At 44.8% G+C, this 25,633-nt stretch overlaps 1 protein-coding gene and 1 pseudogene across 1 annotated transcript in view; one reads left to right on the top strand and one right to left on the bottom strand.

The window, feature by feature from the left end:
• The window catches only part of LOC126299396 (uncharacterized), a 1,761,671-nt gene that overhangs the window by 1,019,097 nt on the left and 716,941 nt on the right, over positions 1-25,633 (top strand). The window contains exon 3 of the mRNA XM_049991269.1: positions 3,571-3,753. Within this exon, the coding sequence (XP_049847226.1) occupies positions 3,571-3,753 (183 nt within the window). The remainder of the gene's footprint in view (positions 1-3,570; positions 3,754-25,633) is intronic.
• LOC126299873 (5S ribosomal RNA) lies at positions 5,633-5,750 on the bottom strand (annotated as a pseudogene).

The following is a 25,633-nucleotide window of genomic DNA, read 5'->3' on the forward strand; positions in this document are numbered from 1 at the left end:
TTTATTACGAAAAGTAAATGACAATACTTAACTTTGAGAATTACATAGATGTGTCGCAAACAAAGGGCGACATCAGAAATAAACATGCTTATTCAGTATAACAGTTCTAATCCAAGCGAAGTAATGAGCTTTGACCCTTCTATTCAGGTTACAGGTCTTGAAGCTTTTCTTCGACTGGCCTGCGACCAGTCGGGCGTGGCGCTTTTGTCCTCTTCACATAGAGGCCACTGCTGTCGCATTGTCGTCCTGTAGAGGGGACGGTCGACGTGCTGTTTGTGACGTCTTGTCACAGCCCTCTCTGCTCTATCGTTCCCGGATTGCGTGCCGGTGCTTGACGTCACGCCGTAACACGATCCCTTACTGGTTGTTGGTGATAAAAGAGACTTATAATTAGAAGGTTGTGTCGGTGTCGGAAATTAGTTTGATCTTACCAATCAGCTCTGTCAAGAGAGAAAACTTGCTGATTTTGTTCAAAAAATGGCTCTGAGCACTATGGCACTTAACTTCCGAGGTCATCAGTCCCCTAGAACTTAGAATGGCTTAAACCTAACTAACCTAAGAACATCACACACAATCATACCCGATGCAGGATTCGAACCTGAGACCGTAGCGGGCGTACGGTTCCAGACTATAGCGCCTAGAACCGCTCGGCCACTCCGGCCGCCGCTGATTTAGTGTTTATTTGGCAAACAAATAGAAAACTTGACACAAAGGAGAAAGCAAAAAGACGATATGTACTGCCTTCTAAATATTTTTGACCATTAGTGTTTATATTTTCTCTAACAAATTAATGATGACGTTTTGAAATATTTATTCATCACCTGTCTTATTCTTTCTGCAGTGTGTAGAATTTACCATACGGCAACTGACAAGAATGTAAATTTCGAGCCGGCCATGGTGACCGAGCGGTTCTAGGCGCTTCAGTCCGGAACCGCGCGACTGCTACGGTCGCAGGTTGGAATCCTGCCTCGGGCTTGGATGTGTGTGATGTCCTTAGGTTAATTAGGTTTAAGTAGTTCTAAGTTCTAGGGGACTGATGACCTCAGATGTTGAGTCCCATAGTGATCAGAGCCATTCTTTTTGTAAATTTCGAATTTTGTTTTTGCCATTAAGTCACGAGTCTACCAATTTGTTATACAGCACTCTTTCACCGTTCAGTACTTGGCTGAGCGACGCGCTCTTTGCTGACTCTCTACGTACCATGAACAACAATAGAATACAATCGTTGCTCACACTGTCCTCAAATGTGGCATGTGGTCTGCCCGTGGAGTGGAGCCTGTCCGGGGCGGTTGCCGCCTGACGGCTGAAGTGTTGCTAGGCAGCGCAGTTATACGGCTTCTCTCTGCTGGCCACTTTCTGTGTGAAAGCTGCAGTGGGTGAGAGTGAGGATCGTTGCCCTAGTTGGCCCCTGATGCCGCACTAGAGCGTCGGCGGTGCAGCGCAACGACATGGCTTATACTCTTACTTCTGCAGGCCTCACTTCCAGGTTCCCAATGACAGCGTCCTCATCGCCCCCACTCATCTGTGAGCTTTCTGTGCAGCACCTGCAAAGATATTTGTGTCTGCAGATGTGGGTCACCTGTGGCTACATCGGCAGCCTCTGGTGACGCTCTAGGATGTCGATTCTGAAGCTCAGCGATATGGTTCATTAATTACTTCTGCTGTCCCGCATTGAGAGTCCTCAGTAAATGCTGAAAGGGTCCTGTAGCCACCTTTCATTAGTCCTGTAGCCCATTTTCACTAGCATTTCTCTTTCTTTTCCTTGTTTCTCTTTTCGCACAACTTTCATAGTAGTGTGATTTAATGAATGTCGTTGTGTGTCAGGTTGCTAGACGGTGGCGTAGTCTGCTGCAGAAAGTCTGCGATAGTCACACAGATTCGGCAGCAGTTGTACAGAATAGCCAACTCTCGTAGTGGTCAAGTAGGCAAAGAGGTTTGCGCTACATGCGAGAAATCCACCTGCATTAGGTTGGCGGCGAAAATGGCATCTTTGGGTATTCCGGGCCACGAATAACGTGGAAGAGGCTGGAGAAGAAAGCGCGAGGCAGTCTGCCGCCGGTACGGGAAGCGTTCACAGTTGTGCTCCAGTCAAAGAAGGGTGCATTGTTACTTGGCGAGAGGAGAGCTGTTAGCTTTTGGTCTCGCTTTTCAACTCTGAAAGATTACTTTGCCTTGTCGCAGCAAGGAATGCAAAACTTTGGCAGATTTTTCTTTTAGTAAATTTATATAGCAGACTTGGATCCATCGGAAGAGCGCCACCCAAAGGTGTCGATAAGAAGTGAGCACTCGCTTCTGAATGAATGTCTGTTTGCCTTCAGCTGTGCCTGTATAAGGTTTTATTTTTCTAAATATTAATAGCTATGCCTTCTCTTAAATTTTCTTTGCTTTATGTATCTTTCGACCGTGGGGAGCCAACCACGTGGTTGAACATTAGAGTTTGTTGGGCTACCTTGAACATTAGAGTTTGTTGGGCTGCCGTCATTACTAGCCGTCCGATCTCATGTTTGTTTTAAAGAATGTTAACTGTTCATGATTGTGTGATGTAATATTCTTCACTCAAAACTTCCGGGCTGATAGGCCGTGGTCGAACTATAAAACTCTCTCCTGACGTTTCGTCTCCGACTGCGGGAGACATCCTCGGAGGTACAGCGGCAAACTGTTCGCCGCTGTACCTCCGAGGATATCTCCCGCAGTCGGAGACGAAACGTCAGGAGAGAGTTTTATACTTCGACCACAGCCTATCAGCCCGGAAGTTTTAAGTGAAGACAATACCGGACGTGAAACCTTACATTGTATGATGTGATATTGTTGCAAATTGGTCACGATACCTAGAAATTGCGTCTCCACAAACCACGTGGGCACGCTGGTGTACTATGAAACGTGTATAGTTTCACGAATTATTGCGATCAGTTATCAGGCAACAGCAGTTGTATGAATGATTCACACCAGTGCTTTTAAGTGTAGATTATAACGGTGAATGTATCGTTGCTTTTGTTTAATGTTTTAGGAATTAATGTTACCAGGAATTGTGTACGTGCCTCACGTCTATATCTTAGGAATAAAGGATATTATCCACAATTTTCTTTTGTACTCCGAGGTTACGTTTTTGCACCTAAGCCACTCACCTCATAGCTTTCCCGTTAGCACATCAAACGCGTTTCCTTACGCACAGGTCTAGTGGTTGGTTTCCCCTTTTATTTTAAAACAAATGCTTTAGATTAAGTTTTATTTTCAAGTGTGTTGCTGGGAGCTGATCTTATGCACAGTGTTCAAGCACTTCCTATTTTATTTTAAATGTTTGATTCTCGTGAACAGTGCACGGGTAATACTATTAATTACATTGCATCCTCTATGAGCGATATCACGACGTATGCATTTTTATGAGTTTTGGTCTGTGATCAAATTAATTTATTTTCCGACTCGGCCAAACCTTCGATTAGTTGTATGGTTAGAGTCGGTGGCGACCCGAATCTTAACGTAATAATCCGTAGAAATAGGTTAGTTACAAAGCTATCGTACCTACTTCTCGCAGCTGTAGTGATTTGTTTGTGTGTGTCCGTGTGTTTGCAGGTCTGGGTCACGTGTGTGGCTTCCCCGGGAGACCAGTGGATGGCGGCTTCTACTTAGACTTGAAGGTTGCGCGGCCGGGCGACACTGTGGAGTACTTCTGCTGGCCCGGATTCTCGCTGTTCGGAAAGAAGGAGCGCGTCTGCCTGACCGAGGGCTTCTGGTCCGACCACATGCCAGTCTGCAGTACGTACCATCATCCATTCTACAGAGTTTTCCTTGTCTCTACTTCCCAACACCGTATCCAATATGAAGGCCAGGGTGAGCAGGGAGGACTACTTACGTCAGTTCCGTGTGACTGAGAGGGCACCCATAGAGTAAATATCTCTGGAGTGAACATTGAGTTCTGCGCATGTTGTCAATATTAAACCAGGATTGTCACGTGTTTTCGCGACTTCGTTGTGCGTTTCAAGTTTATAATATCAAGAGTTTTTGTTGTGTTTCACCGTTTGGTGATAGTGTAATGGCGATGGTGAATTACTGTTGTTGCTACGGATGCAAAGACAAATATGTGAAAGGAGGGATAGTAACTTTTCATGGGTACATACCATGTAGCTGTAATTATAGTTATCATATTATGAAGAGACACTGGATATGTTTAAAAATTTCGTGACGCATTATAATGAAGGCTTGATTCCTTAGACCTATTTTTCTACGATTTTATGGCTATATAATACATATTACGGTTCGTACAAAAACTTACAAACAATCGCTTCCTCTCGTAAATTTCTTTGTGGAACAGGAAAGGGTATGGTTAGTTGTTTCAGCAAATTTGTCAGTAACTTGTCGTTTATGTATATAGATTACGCAGTCTACTATTTATTTAATAAACTGGGACCAAGTACGTAAAGCGCGTTAAATAAATACTTCAGAGTGTCACAAGTAAGAAAAATTGTGCTTTAGGTCGCAAAAACGAGAAAATAAATACGCAGAAATAAGGACGAATTATCAGGTTCAAATGGCTCTGAGCACTAAGGGACTTAACTTCTATGCTCATCAATCCCCTAGAACTTAAAACTACTTAAACCTAAGGACATCACACAACACCCAGTCATCACGAGGCAGAGAAAATCCCTGACCCCGCCGGGAATCGAACCCGGGAACCGGAGGGCGGGAACCGAGAACGCTACCGCACGATCACGAGCTGCACACAAGAATTAGCAGGGATATGTGTGGCAAATTCGGTGTTTTGCGGACACTTGCGAAAGTACTAGCGTACTGTCAAGTCGTTTTGCAAGCCTATCACTGCAAAAATATACGTCAGGCTCTGTAATACCATAAAGTGCTGTATCATACCTCAAACTACCAAACATAGAGTGCATCTGAACTGTGAAACCTATCGCAAAGAAGCAAGATGTAATATCACTTTCCCTTAAAACTTACGTAGCTCGTATATTCCCGGTATCAAATGAATACTGTTAAAATGTCTGCGCAACATATTTAAATAATCCACGACACGTTCGAAAAGAATCCGCCTGTAATAGGGATGTAGTGACGTTCTAAATATGCACGGTGCTATACCGACAAACACACGACGTCCCGAGAACACGTGACCAGGCCGGCAATGTATGTTGACAACACAAAATCTGTTATGCGCATGTGAATGCTCACTCCAGAGATATTTACTCCATGAGGGCACCATGAGATATGACACAGTGTCTTACAAAAATGGACTCAGTACTGCTGAAAACTGTCTTCATGAGTCACCAAATAGCCTATTCTTACCCTCTTATAACAGGCACCTGCTACTTACAACGTACATAACTTAGAGTATTCCTTGTGAGACTTGTGCCGATTGTTTGTCTGTCAGACAGTTACCGTTCTGATATCTTCACCAGATAAACTATTAAAACTAAACTCCTCCCGAACAGGTCTTGAAGGCCCAACGGTACGGTCCGGCCGCCGTGTCATCCTCAGCCCATAGGCGTCACTGGATGCGGATACGGAGGGGCATGTGGTCAGCACACCGCTCTCCCGGCCGTATGTCAGTTTCCGAGACCGGAGCCGCTGCTTCTCAATAAAGTAGCTCCTCAGTTTGCCTCACAATGGCTGAGTGCATCCCCCTTGCCAACAGCGCTCGGAAGACCGGATGGTCACTTATCAAAGTGCTAGCCCAGCTCGACAGTGCTTAACTTCGGTGATCTGATGGGAACCGGTGTTACCACTGCGGCAAGGCCGTTGGCAGATAAACTATTACTCACCCAATTAAACCAAAATACTGATGGTTTTCGAGCGCCGGAAATTCGGTTCAACTGGCACTAGGCGATCATGTTACCATACATGTTGTCCGATGTGATTATGGCCCCACGACAGAAATTAACAGACTCTGAACGCGGAGTTGTAGTTGGAGCTAGACGCATGGAACATTCCATTTCGGAAATCGTGAGGGAATTCAATATTCCGAAATCAGGACAACTAAGAGTGTGCGAGAATACCACATTTCAGGCTGCGGACAACGCAGTGCCAGACGGCTTTCACTTAACGACCGGGAGCAGCTGCGTTCGCGTAGAGTAGTCAGTGCTAACAGAGAAGCGTGAAATAACCCCAGAAATCAATGTGGGACGTACGACGAACGTATCCGTTAGACAGTGTTGCGAAATTTGGTGTTAACGTGCTACTTTGTCAGATCATCGACGCGAGTTCATTTGCAAACAGCACGACGTCGATTGCAGTGCCTCTCCTGGGCTCGTGACCACATCGATTGGACTCCAGACAGTGACGTGGTTCCTGATTTCTACATCTACATGATATACACTCTGGTAGCCACCAAGCGGTGTGTGGTGAAGGGTACTATTTGCGCCAAAGTCATATTCGCCTCCCCCCTCCCCCCTTCCCCCCCCCCCTCCTTTCCCACTCGCGGACCGAGCGAGGGAGAAACGATTGTCTGAACGCCTCAGTGCGAGTTCTGGTTTCCCTTATCTTTGAATGGTGATCATTGCGCGATTTGAAAGTTGGTGGTAATAATATATAATCTACAACCTCGGCGAAGATCGAATTTTGAAATTTGATGAGCAGCCCCTTCCGTTTAGCGCGTCTTCTATCGGCAAGTGTGCCCCACTTCAAAGTTTCTATGAGATTTGTAACGCTCTCGCGATGGCTAAAAGTACCAGTGACGAATCTTGCCGCTCTTCTTTGGACTTTCTCAATATCTTGAATCAGACCCAACTGGTAAGGGTCCCATACAAATTAACAATACCATTAAGACTGGACGAACTAAAGTATTGTAAGCAATTTCCTTTGTTGAAGAACTGCATCGCTTCAGCATTCTGCCAATAAACCGCAATCTAGAGTCCGCCTTACCCGTTACTTATGTAATCTGATCGTTCCATTTGAGATCATTTCGACTAGTCACACCCAGATACTTGACAGATGTTACCGCTTCCAAGGACTGGCCATTTATTTTGTACTCGTACGTTAGTGGGGATTTTCGCTTTGTTATACGCAGTAGGCTACACTTACTAATACTGCGAGATAACAGCCAGTTCTTACACCAAGGATTTGTTTTCAGCAAATCCTCATTGATTTGTTCACAACTTTCCTGTGATACTACTTTCCTGTAGACTACAGCATCACCGGCCAACAGTCTAATGCCGCTGTCAATGCCACCAACCAGATCGTTTATGTAAATCTAAAAGTACAGCGGACCTATTACGGTGCCCTCGGGCACACCTGAAGTTACGCTTGTTTCTGTTGAAGTCAGCCCGTTCAGGATGACATACTGGTCCCTGGCTGTTACAAAACTTTCTATCCATTCGCATATGTCATCGGATAGACCGTAAGCGCGCACTTTTTGGAGGAAGCAACAATGCGAAACTAACTCGAACGCCTTTCGAAAGTCGAGCAATATGGCACCAACCCGGCAGCCAGTACCTACAGCCTCCTGTATTACATGCACAAAGGGGGCCAGCTGTGTCTCGCATGACCGCTGTTTCCTACTAAAACCGTGCTGGTTTCTGTACATGAGCTTCTCAGAATCTAGAAAGGTCATTATGTCTGAACACAAAATATGTTCCATAACACTACAACAAATTTATGTCGGTGAAATTTGCCGGTAATTATGTGCATCCGATTTTCTACCCTTTCTATAGATTGCTATGACGTGGGCCTTCTTCCAGTCCCGTGGAACTTTCAGCTCTTACAGTGCGGCCTGATAGATGATAAATAAGAATGGTGCTATATTTGTAGCATACTCAACATAAAATCTTACGAAGATACCGTCTGGACCAGATGCCTTTCTCCATCTAAGGATATTAACTGTTTTATAATCCCAGATACACTAAACACTAGGTCAGCCATCCCTGCGTTTGTTCGATAACTGAAATGGGGAATGATGCTGCAGTCCTCTACCGTAAACGAGTTTTTGAAAGCTAGATTTAGAATGTTGGCCTTCTGTTTATCATCATTCGTTACATTACCCGTACTGTCTGCAAGAGAAGGTATTGAATTATTTGTAGCGATCATAGATTTTACGTAGGACCAAAATTTTTTTGGTATTTTTAGAATCTGCAGTTAAAATATTACTTTCAAGTTCGTTGAAAGAATCTCTCATTGACTTTTTGACAACTGCTTTCATGTCGCATAATTTCTGTTCGTCAGCGGGCAATGATTAGGTTTAAAACGACTGTGCATAATTCTCTGCTTTCTCAGTAACTGCATAATATATTTGTTGAACCAAGGCGGATCCTTTCCCTCCCCTATATTTTTGCTAGGCACATATTTCTCTAGCACGTGGTGGACAATACCTTTAAATTCCTACCAAAGATGCTCTATATCTTTGTGTCCCGCGGTGAATGCTTGGAGCTGACTATGAAGATATTCATTAATGATACTTTTATTTGCTTTCCCAAACAAGAAAACTCTACGCTGTTTCTTTGTTTTTTTTTGCTACTTCCACTGACATAGAAGCCACAACGGCATTATGGTCCCTAATGCCTACAACTACTGTATATTAACTTCCTCAAAAAGATCAGGTCTGCTTGTCGCCAAGATATCTAATATGTTCCCATCTCGAGTTGGTTTTCTAACCAATAGCTCAAGGTTGTATGTTGAGATCGCTTCTAGAATAACTTCACGCGAGTCTTTGCTTCTGCCGCCTGTGATAAACGTGTAATTTTCCCAGTCAGTGGATGCCAGATTAGAGTTTCCACCTATAACTAATGGATAATTTGGATATTTATTTCCTATGTACTCAAGACTTTCCCTGAAACGTTCTGCGACGTTCCTTGCGGATGCTGGTGATCTATAAAAACATCATCATACAATGATCACTCCTTGTCTGATTGATAGCTTTATCCAGAGTATTTCACAGTACGACCCAGTATCGATCTCAACTGCGTTTAAACAGCTTTCACTGCAATGAACAGACCACCTCCCATAGCATCAGTCCCATCCTTCCTCAACATTGCCCAATCCGATTTCAATATTTCACTGCTATTTATGTCTGCTTTCAACCATCTTTCGGTACGTAACTCAATATTGGCATTACTACTGTTTATTTCGGAGAGTAACTCGGGGATCTTGCTACAGACACTTCGACAATTTACTAACATGAAATTTAGCATATTTAAATCCTTTAGAATGACCTGTTTAGGCGAACTAACAATTTTTACAGTTAGCACTCCCACATCAGTGGAATGAACTGGTAATTTTTCAGGCCTGCGGTTTCTTTCCCAGGGGGAGGAACCTAATCTAAAAAAAAAAAAACCATGTTCTAGCCACAAGTACTGTACTACCCATATAGCTGCTTCCTGTGTGTAGTGCACCGCTGCTCTATCGAGGGGGGGTCCTACAACCTTCCGCCCCATAGCGTAGGTTGAGAAATCTACAACCATTTTCGTCGCAGAGTCGATGTAGCCTCTTGTTTAGATTCTCCACTCGACTCCAAACCAGATAACCCCGGTCCACCCTGGGTACAATGCTGCAAATCGTCAGCTTGGCTTCCACTCCTCGAGAGATGGAGGCCGCCTTCGCCAATGTATCCAGCCATCGAAAGGACCCAACGATTTCCTCGGAACCCCGACGATTGGCATCGTTGGTGCCGATATGTGCATCTGGCTGCATCCCGCACGCTCAATAGCCCCCGGAAGAGCCTCTTCCACATCCCAGGCAATACCCCACTGGCAAGCACACCGAGTTAGCATTGCAATTCTTCCCTGTCCTAGCCGCTATGTTCCTGAGGGGCTCCATGACCTGCCTAATGTTGGAGCTCCCAATAGCTAACATACCCCAATCCCCACGTGCCTGTCCGGACCTTGCTGAAGGAGTGGCCACTATCATGGCAGAAGGTGCATTCTGATCCGGCTAAGCCTCCCTTCCCCCCCCCCCCCCAAAAGCATTAGATATCACACTGAATCTACTAGCAAAGTGCATGTGATTTGGCAGGAGCCTGGATCCCCCATGCAGCACAAATACGAACTCTACTTTATAGGAACCGTTGGGCTTACAGTACACGATCACAAAATCTCACAACAAACTAAGCAATTTAAGCAGACGGCGAGCTGAGTTTTAGCTTTCTGCTAACTAAACTGTTTGGAAGAAGGCATCAGAAGTTGTATAATAACACTGATTTACTCAGATATTGAAGTGTAACACCAATTTGCCACGTATTTTACGTTTGCTTAACTGCTAAAGCTCGCGGGTTGCGCTAGTCAAACGTTTACAAGTGAGGTTAGAATTCACTGTCAGTATCACGTTTCCTAATAAAACGTATAAAAACTGCTACCTTCAATGTATCGAGTCCAAATGACACTAATGAACGTGAATACTGAGTATTGTACAATAACTTAAACTTAATAACCCTGGTATTTATAATGAAAACATACGTTTACGTACACGCGATAAATGACACAATAAAACGTATAAAAACTGCTATCTTCAAAGTATCGAGTCCAAATGACACTAATAAATGTAAATACTGAGTATTGCACACTGACTTAATTGATAATCACGCTTATTTAACGTCAGTTAAGAATGTAAACAAAGGTTTGCGTACACGTGAAATTGTCCTACACAGAAACTTCGCTTTTCTTATTCAGACACAAATAAAAACTGAAACCTCTAATTTATCTCACTCTATTGCACGTAAATACTATAGCATGTACAGCAAAATCCATTAATTACTAGCTAAATTACTTATCTCGTAACACAGCAAGCGAAAACCGCTCGCAGCCGGTGTCGGGGCTCTGTCTGTTGGTGAGACCTGACGGTGGGGCTCGAGTGTAGCGCAGAACCCTTGAAGCCATGGACCCAGATTGTCAACAAAGCACTGTGAAGGCTGTTGGTTCCTCCATAATGGTGTGGGGTGTATTTATATGGAATGGACTGGGCCATTTTGTTCAAAACAACCGATCATTGAGTAGAAAGGGCTATGTTCCACTTCTTGGTGACCATCTGCAGCCATTCATTGACTTTATGTTACCGAAAAACGATGACATTTTTATACTTGACAACGTGCCATGTCACTCGACCACAGTTGTTCGTGAATTGTTTGAAGAGAATTCTGGACAATTTGAACGAATGATTTGGCGTCACATGTCACCCGTCATGAATCCCATCGAACATTTATGGAACATAATAGAGAATACAGTTCGTGCACAGAATACGGCACCGGCAAGGCTTTCGCTATTATGGACGGCCATACAGGCAGCGTTGTTCAGCATTTTTGCAGGGGACTTTCAACGACTTATTGAGTCCATACCTCCTCACTGTGCTGCACTACGAAAGAAGGTCCGACACGATATGAGGAGGTATCCCATGATTTTTGTCACCTCAGTGAAGACTGTCTAATGTGTCACATCCACGCAAGCTGGCGTAAGAATAGTTATCACAAGAAGATTGTAAACGGTGGGAACCGAACGCCAGAAACATGGAACTGCTATTATCATTTATTGCTGGTAGATCTCAACCAGTTTCAGAGCAAAAATTACGAAGGAAACTGAACGGAATGGCCAATTGGAGTCGCGCACCTTTCAAAATCCATTTCTCACAAAGGCACATAAAGTTGCTCGCATTCACTGGGCCAAACAACATAGAATCTAGGCAGAAGCTGACCGTACACTTGCAGTGTGGCTCGACGAGTTGCAGTTTCGCGTCCTTTCGAATCCTGCAAAGCATCAGACCAATGAGGCCTTTAACCAGAAGTGTATGGAGGGTGCAGTTCAGGCCGTAAGCGGTCCTGTGATTTTTGGGTGATTATGACTTGGACCTATTCATTTATGTTACTGTGAACATGAACCAGGACGTTTATTGCAACATTCTCGGCAACCTTGAATTTCCCTTTTTGCTAAGTCTTCATGATGAGTATTTTGTGGACACTCCCATCTCCTAAAATGACAGTAGCCGAGTTCACACGGCTGCAGCGTAATCATATGTGCCTTGTTTGAGAAATACTCACCTTAATTGGGTGGCTAAATCATCCGATCATAATAACTGTAGAAAATGTCTGGGACTATTTGTAACAGCGAGTGCAACATACACTATGTGATAATAAGTATCAGGACACCTTCAAAAACGTACGTTTTCCGCATTACGCACATTGTGCTGCCACTTACTGCCAGGTACTCCCTATAAACGAACTCAGTAGTCATTAGACATCGTGAGAGAGCAGAATGCGAAGCTCCGTGGAACTCACGGACATCGAACGTGGTCAGGTGATTGGGTGTCATTTTTGTCATACGTTCGTACGCGAAATTTACACACTCCTGAACATCCCTAGGTCCACTGTTTCCGATGTGATAGTGAAATCGAAAGATGAAGGGAGATGTGCAGGCCGACCTCGTCTGTTGACTGACAGACACCGCAAACAGTGGAAGAGGGTCGTAATGTGTAATAGGCAGACATCTATCCAGACCGTCACACAGGAATTCCAAACTGTATCAGGATCCACTGCAAGCACTACGACAGTTAGGCGAGAGGTGAGAAAACTTGGATTTCATGGTCGAACTGCTGCCAAACATCAGGCCGGTAAATGCCAAACGACGCCTCGCTTATTGTAAGGAGCGAAACATTAAACGATTGAACATTGGAAAAAGTTGTGTGGAGTGACGAATCACGGTACACAATGTGGCAATCCGATGGCAGCGTGTGGGTATGGCGAATGCCCAGTGAACATCATTTGCCAGCGTGTGTAGTGCGAACAACAAAATTGGGAGGCGCTAGTGTTATTGTGTGGTCGTATTCTTCATGGAGGGGGCTTTCACCCCTTGTTGCTTTGCGTGGCACTATTCACAGCACAGGCCAACATTGATGTTTTGAGCATCTTCTTGCTTCCCACTGTTGAAGAGCAATTTGGGCATGCCGACTGCATCTTGCAACACGATCGAGCATCTGATCGGCCTGTGGCGGAGTGGTTACAGGACAATAACATCCCGGTAATGCACTGGCCAGGAAGTGGAGTGAAAGCTGTCATCAAGGCTAAGGGTGGGCCAACATGATATTGAATTCCAGCATTACCGGTGGAGGGCGCCACGAACTTGTAAGTAATTATCGGCCAGGTGTCCGGATACTTTTGTTGCAGTCGACACCGCTGATGTTTGGTAAATATGTGTGATCTGGTTATTAATAAGCAATGTCACCTGGATACGGTACACTTGAAAAAACTTGTAGTCTCAGTCCCCCGCCGAACTGAGGTTATTGTCAATGCTAGAAGTTGTGCTACAAACGATGTCTTTCGGAGCTAAAAACATTTTGTTCGGTGTTCTAACATGCGAATGCTTTGCATGATTATATTTTATAGTTGTTCAAATTTCCTAAGGAGAACTGCATTGAACATACTGCGCTACTGGAAGCTTTTAGAAGCGACAGCATCTGGTCTTGAAACCGGAATCCCACATGACCGACGGACGCAGGCCGACCAGCCGAGGGCATCAACTGTGAGTTGCCGAAACCACAGAAAGACAATAGCTATGGCCAACAATAAAGACGACGACAACAACGATAATTCCGAACAGTGAACCAAATCGAGAACCTAGATGTAGTAAGATCCGAAACCAAACAACATTGGTTACTAAGTATGATTCGAGAGCACAGTCAGAACACGACTGACCACTCAGCCTTTCCTTTTCCTTTGTTGTGATTGCATTCCCCACATGGGCAGGGGAGGGCTGGCAGCAGCACAATACGCTACTCTTCAGCCGCGTGACATTACAGTTAAAATAGAGGAAACTATACAAAAATGGTTCAAATGGCTCTGAGTACTATGGGACTTAACACCTTAAGTCATCAGTCCCCTAGAACGTAGAACTACTTAAACCTAACTAACCTAAGGACATCACACACATACATGCCCGAGGCAGGATTCGAACCTGCGACTGTAGCAGTCCCGCGGTTCCGGACTGAGCGCCAAGAACCGCGAGACCACCGAGGCCGGCTAAAACTATACAAAAAAGGGGGACATAAAAACATAAGTGGAGACAATGGGGATTAAAATAAGCACTGACGTGGAGACGTTCATTGTGGGACAGTTAAAAAGTCAACATCAAGTTTAAAAACACAGTTGGCCATTCGTGGACCACATAAAATACACTGAAGTCACACACAAGTTAAAAGTTGGCCACAGTATAAAAACACTGTAGAATGAAGACACATAAAAATCTACTGTAAGGGACAGAACACACACGATGAAGAATAAAAATTGCATGGAGGGAGCTGCCGTGGGAGAGGAGGCCTGAGAGGAGGGAAAACACGGGAGAGGAAGTTCAGCAGGGGAGGTTGGCTGGAGAGGGTGGGATGAAGACGGAAAAGCGGTTTGGGGCGCACCATGGGACAGGAAATGGGCGGGTGGGAGATGGAGAGAGAAGGCTAGTCAGGAAGGAACGCAGAGACACAGAAGGAGTGCACAGGAAAGGTAGTGGGGTGGAGGGGGTAGTAAAACCACTCAGGGGAAGGGAACGATGAGAAGAGGTAACCCTGAGGAGTAGGAGGCTGAAGGTATGGTTGGAGGTGGTGAGAGTGGTAGAGATCAGGGCGAAGCTCATCATCTGGGATGGACAGGCGCTGGAAGTTGTGTTGGGAAAGAAGTTGGAGGGTGTGGAGATGGAGAGAGGATGGGACACAACGGTAAAATGGCAGCAACGGGATGGGGTAGAGAAGATAGAAGACACGAAGGGGTGGTAGAGATCGAGTGAGCATACGATGTACAGAGTGCGTATGTGTTCCAGGAAAAGAAGAAAATGTGGGAAGGTGATGAGGTCGTAGAGGATTCGCGTGAGGGACGGAAGGTGGATATGGAGGGCGAGGCGAAGTACATGGTGTACAAAGATTTGGAGGGCTTTATCGAATGTGGGTGAGGCGGAAATCCAAGCGACGCTAGCATAACAAAGGATGGCGCTTATCAAGGATTTATAGGTGTGAAAGTTGGCGTAAGGATGCAGTCTCCGTGACCGGCCGGACAGGAGTTTCAGGAGGCGGAGTCTATTGTGGGCTTCCTGTTGGATCAAGAGAGATGGGGAGTCCACGTGAGGAAACGGTCGAGGGTGATGTCAAGGTATCTCAGGGTAAGTGTGAAGTGGTGAGGACGACCATAAATGGTAAGGTAAAAATCGTGGAGCTGGAACGGGCAGGTGGTACGACCTATGATGATTGCCTGACTGCTGATGACCTGTGCTGCTGGCTTTATAAGGCCATCGCGAGGTCCGATAGGCTGGCGCAGTGAGCGTGGCCCACGAAGAGGGCTGTGGCGGCGACCGCAGCGCTCACAGATTATAGGCAATCCACGTAGCGGCTGTCGTCGACGCCCATGCGTTCTGACGGACTGTCCAAAATGTCGGATTGGAATACCAGATCTGGCATCTTGAGTTGCAAGGAGAACAGCGGCGGATGGTGAGATTTTACGACACGTGGATCTGGATACACTTCCTACTGGTTAATATTTGTTATACGTTCTGGCTTTCTTCAGACATACGTATGTCTGTGTGGCAAACAAGGACTGGACCTCGGTTTTGGAACACATCACGCTGAATTAATTAAAATATGACGAAAATAAATGGTGACGAGTTATTCATGCTAATTATGACGGATAAATAATTGTCTAACGGTGAAGTTAAACACTATTGTTTCCACCAGACAACGACTCGCGATGGCCCATGTGCATCAGAACGAATAAAGAGTTTAAAAGCAAGAACACTATTGTTTGCAGAACTCCCATGATGCGTGGTTGTATTTCAGAATGTTGGCTACATTTCTAACCGGGAGACAACCAACGTATGTGTCACATTAACCCTAAATAAGTCAATCAAAAGTTAATATGTGCAGGTAGGCAGTTGCGGTGGAATAATGCTCACTTCTCGCAGAGTTTTAATTTTCAACAATTCGCAATCGTTTATTATTAATGCAATATCTGTCTCTGCGAGAGATTAAGCAGGCTGACCAGCACGAAGAGTGAACTTAAACTTTCTAAAATCTGCAAAAAGTAGTTAAAGTTGCGTTAGCACAATTCAGTAGTCGAAATTATATTATCACTAACTATAGACAGACATGGATCTTACAGTGGCTGGGTGCGAAGTGAAACTTCGTCTTGCTCAGTCACTCACTCACTCACAGCACGGACTGAAGATCGAGTTCGATGGGGCAGGAGTCTAAGCAGCGAAGCTGCTGTTCCTCCATGGTAGGCAAAGGTGGAAGATGGCCTCTGGTTCGGATGGTCCTCAGGCTACTTTCGAAGCTTTTAGAAGTAGACGATGGCGGCTGCGTGCTCTGGGGCATGTTGTTTTCTGCGTAACCGTAGTTCAAAATGCATAATACTCACAAATAATCTCCCATAACAATTCGACAGTACTCACTGGGACCTACCCATGGGCACTCTGATTTTATAAATCGCTTAAGACGTTAGTGAGTCATTACTTGTCAAGGGTCATTCTATATATAAAACATTCCAAATTAAATAACTCGAAAATTAAGTCAAGTAGCCAGGGCACAAACTTACGCACTGGTTTAAATTTCGTCTTTAAAACCATGTCACTGGCTTCTTTTTCAATGGTTTGGTTCGGTTTTTGTTTAGAGTTTTCTCATTCTGACCTGCACTCAGGATTTCTCATACAACCCTCTCCGATTTGGGTGAGAGCGTTACAACGAGAAGCGCGCACGGGCGCGTCTGTTCTTAGAGTGTTTCGTAGTCATTTCTGGTATGAATCGTCTCAGTCTGTGGACACATATTTACCCTTCCACTTGGAGGGAAAAAGGAACAACGGCATTACCACAGTGGTAACATCGGTTCCTGTCACATAGCCTATGTTAAGCACCGTCGGACTCGGCTAGCACTTGGATGGGTGACCGTCCGAGCCTGCCAACCACTGCTCGGAACCGGAGTACACTCATCCCTCGTGAGACCAACTGAGGAGCTACTTGAGTGAGACGCAGCAGCTCCGGTCACGAAACCTGTTAACGGCCGGGAGAGCGGTATGCTGATCACACGCTCCTCCTTTCATGTATCCAATGAGGCCTATCTATGAGGAAGAGATGGCGGTCGGTCGGTACCATTGAGCCTTCCGAGGCCTGTTTGGACGGAGAGGGGGAAGAAGGGCAGTAGTCTTAATTTGGTCTCCGCTGTGTAGCCCTTACGTTCTTAAAAGTTCTTTCTTTACGAGTCTCCATTAGCTATGTATGTAAGAAATTTTCTACACGTTTTGTAACTGGTAGTACATTCACAATACTTTTGGTGCAAGTTGTACCATCCATTCTTGACAACGAACTGCTAGAAACTGTAGCAAAATTAACAGAAAAGGAAAAAGAACATCTATGCAAAAATTGTAATATGCCAATGTTGAGGACATGTGACAACTTCCCAACAGGATCTTCATCACATAACTCAATGGATGGGTAGGTGTCAGACTATAACAAAATGTTTCTGGGTTCAATTCTCAACCGGTCCCAGGAACTGTTATTGCTTCTTTCTCTCTGGCAATGAATAACGTATGTTAGATATTCCAAGTTGCACCATAGTTCAGTTAAAAGCCGCCCAATGTTTCTCGACTTTGCAGAACTACTGCTGGTTGATAATCGATTCTTCGATGGAACGCGCTTTTGCCGTACAACATGGACTTCCCGTAGCAGCGAGCTGCCTATTCAACAAATCGTGCTTTACATTCTCTATTTTTCCCTGAATGTCAAGTCGTCGGAACTCTCAGAAATAACTGCATTTAGACCTACCACAGAGCAAATGCGCAACAGATTTCTAACTACCACGCTTCAGAACGACCGGTCAATGACTGAACTTTACTAAATGCTTGCTAGTATGTTAAATGAGCTTAGTGATCATAGGAGAAGCTGTGCTGCTATGCACATTGTGGACAGGTTTAACGAATTAAACTAATGCGAAAATGGTATTTATTCACAAAATGGAACGTACTCCCGAACTTCATTAAACATGCGTCACGTATAAAATCCCTAACACTATGGTTCTGTAAGAATAATTGTATTAATTATCATTATTCGGGGAGGATTAAGTTGACTCAGGCAACAAAATTGAAGCACATGTGCTCGCACACAAAGAGTCAAAAGAGCACGAAATTGATAAGGTAATGTTCATCATTTTCTAGCAAAAACTGAATCGTCAAAATTGGCTCGTGGCTTACACCAGAAAGAAAACCGACAGCTAATCTAAATCACGATACATGAAACAAATCATGACCGGCCCGATCCGAATTTAGTTAAATGATAGCAAAATTATCACACGTGAGAAACACATAATTCTTCTGACGCATGACTTTAACATTACAGAAATTTTCTAACTTGTAAAATATGATGTTAATCCTAAACAAAACCACGGTGTAAGTGCAGACAGAAGCAGCACACCTTATTCACTGCATACCAACACGGCGACTCTTCTGCGACTAAATAAACTCTGTACTAAAATCCAGTCTACCTCTTCTCCGTACATATAAACCAAAATACTCTAAGGAGGGAACTGCCCAGTCAGCAAGACGAATTTGGCAGAGGTAACAGGGGCCTCTTCCTGTCAGAAGACAAGAGAGACCATACCGGTTTTCTCTTGTCCAAAATTTTCTGCGAGTTCTCGGAATAAAATCTTAATGAACGAGCCGATTGCACGGAGGTCTGAAGGAAGCAATCGCGGAGCCGCGCTTCGAGAAACCCCCCGCAGTTAAGGTAACGCAAGAATAGCGCCCGAAGCCAGCTTCGAAAATTAAACTCAATTGGCGTTCTTTGGCCTCCGATACGAATCTGAACCAATAACATCCACCTAAAGTCTCCAAGTTTCATGTTTTTACAATTACACCTACATTCATACAGCCTGACGGTCACCAGTGTTCAAGAAATGTGGTTAAAGGCACATGATGTACTGAATATCAAACGTGATAAAAAATGAAAATAAAACAAACTCAATTTCGTTTCCCACCCCTGATATGCCAGAAATATGACAAAATACAGGCAGAGACACGACAACCTGCAGTACGAGGTAAAGGTGCTAAATTATTTGAAAGGTGGATTGATTGCTACTTTTCCCAGTGTTCTAATCGAACTATGGAGACGCTGCAACGGCTCAAGTAAGTCAGATCAAAGGTCTGAGGAAAGCAAGGGTACACCACCTAAAATACAATCAGTTCCACAAGAAAGTGTACGCCGTTATCTCTATGAAATAAAAGTCACTATTATAAATGAATACTTACATAAAAATACATGTTATTCCTAATTGCTCACTTACCTAATAGTTAATCGAATTTCCGCCCGAGCGGTCTTAGGGGCTGCAGACGTAGACTGTGCGGCTGGTCCCGGCTCAGGTTCGAGTCCTCCCTCGGTCATGGGTGTGTGTGTTTGTCCTTAGGATATTTTAGGATAAGTAGTGTGTAAGCTTAGGGACTGATGACCTTAGCAGTTAAGTGCCATAAGATTTCACACACATTTGAACATTTTTTTGAATCGCCGCCATTATCGATTACAGCTTGGCGTCTTAGCCCTCTCTCCGGTAAATCATCCATGTTTACAACCTCTAAATATCGTTTGACCCACTTCGGAGCGCATGTCTTTGACTTTCTGAGAATTTTAGCCGCAGCTCCATATAAAAGCTTTAGTCCCTTGGGATGATTCACAAGAAAAGCTTCCTTCTGACCCTTCACATACTTTGCAGTCATTTTGAACTGCAACAGAAAAAACAAAACATTCAGCTCTCACACTGTTTATCTACACACTGTGCGAAAACGCATTGATTACAGATTGGAGACCTCTACCAGAGATGTCGCTCCGCACGTTATATTTAAAATTATGACGTACACTCTCTTGCCTTGTGGAACTAACTGTCCTTTAACGTCTAGTAAAGCACAGCGTTGTTCTAACCAGTCTTTTGCATAGGGACACTTTACACACTTAAAATGGTTCAAATGGCTCTGAGCACTATGGGACTTAACTGCTGTGGTCATCAGTCCCCTAGAACTTAGAACTACTTAAACCTAACTAACCTAAGGACATCACACGCATCCATGTCCGTGGCAGGATTCGAACCTGCGACCGTAGGGATTGCGCGGTTCCAGACTATAGGCCCTAGAACGGCTCGGTCACTCCGGCCGGCTTACATACTTAGGATATTAAGCAAGTCTACAAGAAACTGAAAGTGCATCATTCGAATCTACATCTACATCTACATGGATATTCAGCAAATAACATTGTAGTGCCTGGCAGAGGGTTCATCGAACCACTTTCACAATTCTCTATCATTCCAATCTCGTATAGCGCGCGGAAAGAATGAACACCTATATCTTTCTTACGAGATCTGATTTCCCTTATTTTATCGGTATGATAGTTCCTCCCTATGTAGGTCGGTCTCAACAAAATATTTTCGCATTCGGAGGAGAAAGTTGGTGATTAGAATTGCTTGAGAAGATTCCGTCGCAACAAAAACGACTTTCTTTTAATGATGTCCAGCCCAAATCCTGAATCATTTCTGTGACACTCTCTCCCATATTACGCGATAATACAAAACGTGCTGCCTTTTTTGAACTTTTCCGATGTATTCCGTCATTCCTGTCTGGTAAGGATCCTACACCGCGCAGCAGTAATCTAAAAGAGGACGGACAAGCGTAGCGTAGGCAGTCTCCTTAGTAGGTCTGTTACATTTTCTAAGCGTCCTGCCAATAAAACGCAGTCTTTGGTTAGACTTACCCACAACATTATCTATTTGTTAATTCCAATTTAAGTAGTTCGTAATTGTAATACCTAGGTATTTAGTTTAATTTACGGCTTTTATATTAGACTGCTTTATCATGTAATCTAAGTTTAACGAGTTTCTTTTAGCACTCATGGGGATGACCTCACACTTTTCGTTATTAGGGTAAAACTGCCATTTTTCTCACCATTAAGATATCTTTTCTAAATCGTTTTGCAGTTTGTTTTGATCTTCTGATGACTTAATTAGTCGATAAACGAAAGTGTCATCTGCAAACAACTGAAGACGGCTGCTCAGATTGTCTCCCAAATCGTTTATATAGAAAAGGCACAGCAAAGGGCCTATAACACTACCTTCGGGAACGCCTGAAATCACTTCCGCTTTACTCGATGACTTTCCGTCAATAACTACGAACTGTGACCTCTCTGACAGGAAATCACAAATCCAGTCACATAACTGAGGCGATATTCCATAAGCAACAGGAACGATGTTTTCTAAACCCACATTATATATGTTCCAAAATCCTGGTGCATATCGACGTTAACGATATGGACCTGTAAATTAGTGGATTACTCCTACTACCTTTCTTGAATATTGGTGTGACCTGTGCAACTTTCCGGACTTTGGGTACGGATCTTTCGTCGAGGGAATGGTTGTATATGATTCTTAAGTATGGAGCTAATGCATCAGCATACTCGGGAAGGAACCTAATTGGTATACAGTCTGGACCAGAAGACTTGCTTTTATTAAGTGATATAAATTGCTTCACTACTCCGAGGATATTTACTTCTACGTTACTCGTGTTGCCAGCTGTTCTCGATTATAATTCTGGAATATATACTTCGTCTTCTTTTGTGAAGGCATTTCGAAAGGCTGTGTTTAATAACTCTGCTTTGGCGGCACTGTCTTCGATAGTATCTCCATTCTTATCGCGCAGAGAATGTGTGTGAATTTCTAAGGGACCAAAGTGCTGAGGTCATCGGTCCCTAGTTTTACACAATACTTAAGCTAACTTAAACTAACTTATGCTAAGAAGAGCACACCCACCCATGCCCGAGGGAGGACTCGAAACTCCGGCGGGAGGGGCCGCGCAGTCCGTGACATGGCGCCTGAGACCGCTCGGCTACTCCGCGCGGCCCAGCATTCGACTATGGGTGTAATTTGGTACTGAGAGCATTCCGCATCTCAACCAACATATACATGACTAGTCTGCAATTTACATTTGCCAAATTGGCAGAGGTTTCACAGAATCACTTTCAGGCTATTCCATGGACGTTGCCCTCTCGTAGGAAAAATGATCACTCATATCTTTCCGTACGAGATGTTATCCTAATTTCTTTATTAAGATTATCATTTTATCTCATATAGTTGGGAGAGAACAAAATATTTTCTCATTCGGAGGAGAAAGTCGCTGATTGAAACTTCTCGAAAATATCTCATGGCAACGAGAAACGCCTTTGTTTTACTGCTGGACACTCCAAATAAGTGTCACACTCTTCCCCGCTTCGCAACAGCAAATAACGAGTGTGCCCTTTTCTGAAATAGGACTGTCATTAAGCTTATCTTAGATTTATGCACCTGTGCTTTTAAAATATTGGAACTGAGAAACACAACAGATGCAGTTTCAATAAAAGTCCAACCTCTCTGTCCACTTTTACTCACACTGAATCATCCAATTAGGCTTGTGCCTGCGTATTCTTCCGTGGCCGTTATTATCTTAAATATAAGTTTCCCGGTTATGTGATAGCGTCGTCACGCTGTTGTATAAAACAAATTTGGAACCATTGTTGCAAATGGCCGAAGTGTTGCCTGCACAACAATATGACGGCTCGATTAAATTTTATTGAAAGTGATACCCAGTGAAACGTTATCGTACAATGAAGGACACTATGTCGTAGATACATCAATAGATTAAAGGTTAAAATAACAGGCCATACAAAAAAAGTGAATTCAGTAAACGTGATAGGGTATAGATAATGATGACGATGTTTGGTTAGAAGGGAGTTCAACTGAGCGGTTATCAGCGCCCGTACAAAGTCCCAAATTTTACACAGTACAATTTTTTACGCAGTCCAATCGAGCCACTGTCACGAATAAGGATGAGGGCGGTGAACAGATGAGGACACCACAAACGGCCAGTCCCGGGGAGAGAAAATCCCCAATCCGGCCAGAAATCGAACCCGGGACCCTGCGATCCAGAGGCAGCAAAGCTAGCCAATATACCACGAGCTGCGAACGATAGCTTATAGAGGCCTCCTCCGTAATACAATACTGGAATAGGTGGTGGTGTTGGCAGTTAGTGTTTAACGTCCCGTCGACAACGAGGTCATTAGTGACGGAGCGCAAGCTCGGGTTAGGGAAGGATTGGGAAGGAAATCGGCCGTGCCCTTTCAAGGGAACAATCCCGGCATTTGCCTGAAACGATTTAGTGAAATCACAGAAAACCTAAATCAGGATGGCCGGAGACGGGATTGAACCGTCGTCCTCCCGAATAATACTGGAATAAGAGGGAAAAGAAACGAACACGTGTAATCAAATCGCACTGAAACGCCGTACTGAGAGAGAGTAACGCAGATATACACTCCTGGAAATTGAAATAAGAACACCGTGAATTCATTGTCCCAGGAAGAGGAAACTTTATTGACACATTCCTGGGGTCAGATACATTGTCCTGAAAAATAATGGTCATGTCCTGCAGAAAGTCTCATCATTTCTGTCTTTATGCTATTCACTTTTTGAACACAACCTCCGTCTAGCTTAGAGACAGAAGTGATGACACAGTCTGCAGGACCTGACCATCATTTTTCAGGACAATGATCAAGCACGTACAGTGCAATCTGTTACTGATTTGTTTGACTGATGGGGCTGCTAAGTGCTACACCACCGACTGCACTCCCCTGACTTAAGCACTCGCAAGTTCAATTTGATTTCTAAACTGAAGAAAACACTTGACGGCATTTTCTTCACAACTGCTACAAATTCGTCGGGCAATAGACCGCGCCGCTCCAACTATCAACACAACTGGCACTGCTAAGAGCATCCTACGATTTCCACATCGCTGGCAACGGGTTATACGCAATGCTGGTGACTATTTGATGGTCAGTAAAACATTGAAACAAATATCTATTTTGTACGAGCTGTAAATAAATAGTTGCCACTATTACAGTTCCATCCCTAGTAAAATCGTGTATATGTGTTCTTTTCAATTTCAGCGAAGCGTTCAATAAAGGTTACTTGCCCTGCTAAAACAACATGTAATTTACTATTTGAAATCCCCTGGTAACTGTCACTCATCGCGATATTTTAAAGTGTTTCCGTTTCCTATCTTTTTGTCACACAGCCAGAAATCAGAATTAGGTTACGAGACTAACGAGGTTAATTTTGTATGCCTATCTGAAAATGAGTGCGAAAAGGGTTGAGAATTAGTTATGGGAGCAAACAAATATTTCAAAAGTGCTTCGTCGCAGTTTCTGTACTTGTATTTACATATATTAAGGGTCTTTGGAGGATATAATGAAATAATGTCTCACAAATTCACGGATCTACATTCCTGGAAATTGAAATAAGAACACCGTGAATTCATTGTCCCAGGAAGGGGAAACTTTATTGACACATTCCTGGGGTCAGATACATCACATGATCACACTGACAGAACCACAGGCACATAGACACAGGCAACAGAGCATGCACAATGTCGGCACTAGTACAGTGTATATCCACCTTTCGCAGCAATGCAGGCTGCTATTCTCCCATGGAGACGATCGTAGAGGTGCTGGATGTAGTCCTGTGGAACGGCTTGCCATGCCATTTCCACCTGGCGCCTCAGCTGGACCAGCGTTCGTGCTGGACGTCCAGACCGCGTGAGACGACGCTTCATCCAGTCCCAAACATGCTCAATGGGGGACAGATCCAGAGATCTTGCTGGCCAGGGTAGTTGACTTACACCTTCTAGAGCACGTTGGGTGGCACGGGATACATGCGGACGTGCAATGTCCTGTTGGAACAGCAAGTTCCCCTGCCCGTCTAGGAATGGTAGAACGATGGGTTCGATGACGGTTTCGATGTACCGTGCACTATTCAGTGTCCCCTCGACGATCACCAGAGGTGTACGGCCAGTGTAGGAGATCGCTCCCCACACCATGATGCCGGGTGTTGGCCCTGTGTGCCTCGGTCGTATGCAGTCCTGATTGTGGCGCTCACCTGCACGGCGCCAAACACGCATACGTCCATCATTGGCACCAAGGCAGAAGCAACTCTCATCGCTGAAGACGACACGTCTCCATTCGTCCCTCCATTCACGCCTGTCGCGATACCACTGGAGGCGGGCTGCACGATGTTGGGGCGTGAGCGGAAGACGGCCTAACGGTGTGCGGGACCGTAGCCCAGCTTCATGGAGACGTTTGCGAATGGTCCTCGCCGATACCCCAGGAGCAACAGTGTCCCTAATTTGCTGGGAAGTGGCGGTGCGGTCCCCTAAGGCACTGCGTAGGATCCTACGGTCTTGGCGGGGATCCGTGCGTCGCTGCGGTCCGGTCCCAGGTCGACGGGCACGTGCACCTTCCGCCGACCACTGGCGACAACATCGATGTACTGTGGAGACCTCACGCCCCACGTGTTGAGGAACTCGGCGGTACGTCCACCCGGCCTCCCGCATGCCCACTATACGCCCTCGCTCAAAGTTCGTCAACTGCACATACGGTTCACGTCCACGCTGTCGCGGCATGCTACCAGTGTTAAAGTCTGCGATGGAGCTCCGTATGCCACGGCAAACTGGCTGACACTGACGGCGGCGGTGCACAAATGCTGCGCAGCTAGCGCCATTCGACGGCCAACACCGCGCTTCCTGGTGTGTCCGCTGTGCCGTGCGTGTGATCATTGCTTGTACAGCCCTCTCGCAGTGTCCGGAGCAAGTATGGTGGGTCTGACACACCGGTGTCAATGTGTTCTTTTTTCCAT

The sequence above is a fragment of the Schistocerca gregaria genome, chromosome X (assembly GCF_023897955.1).
Source record: "Schistocerca gregaria isolate iqSchGreg1 chromosome X, iqSchGreg1.2, whole genome shotgun sequence".
NCBI lineage: Eukaryota > Metazoa > Arthropoda > Insecta > Orthoptera > Acrididae > Schistocerca > Schistocerca gregaria.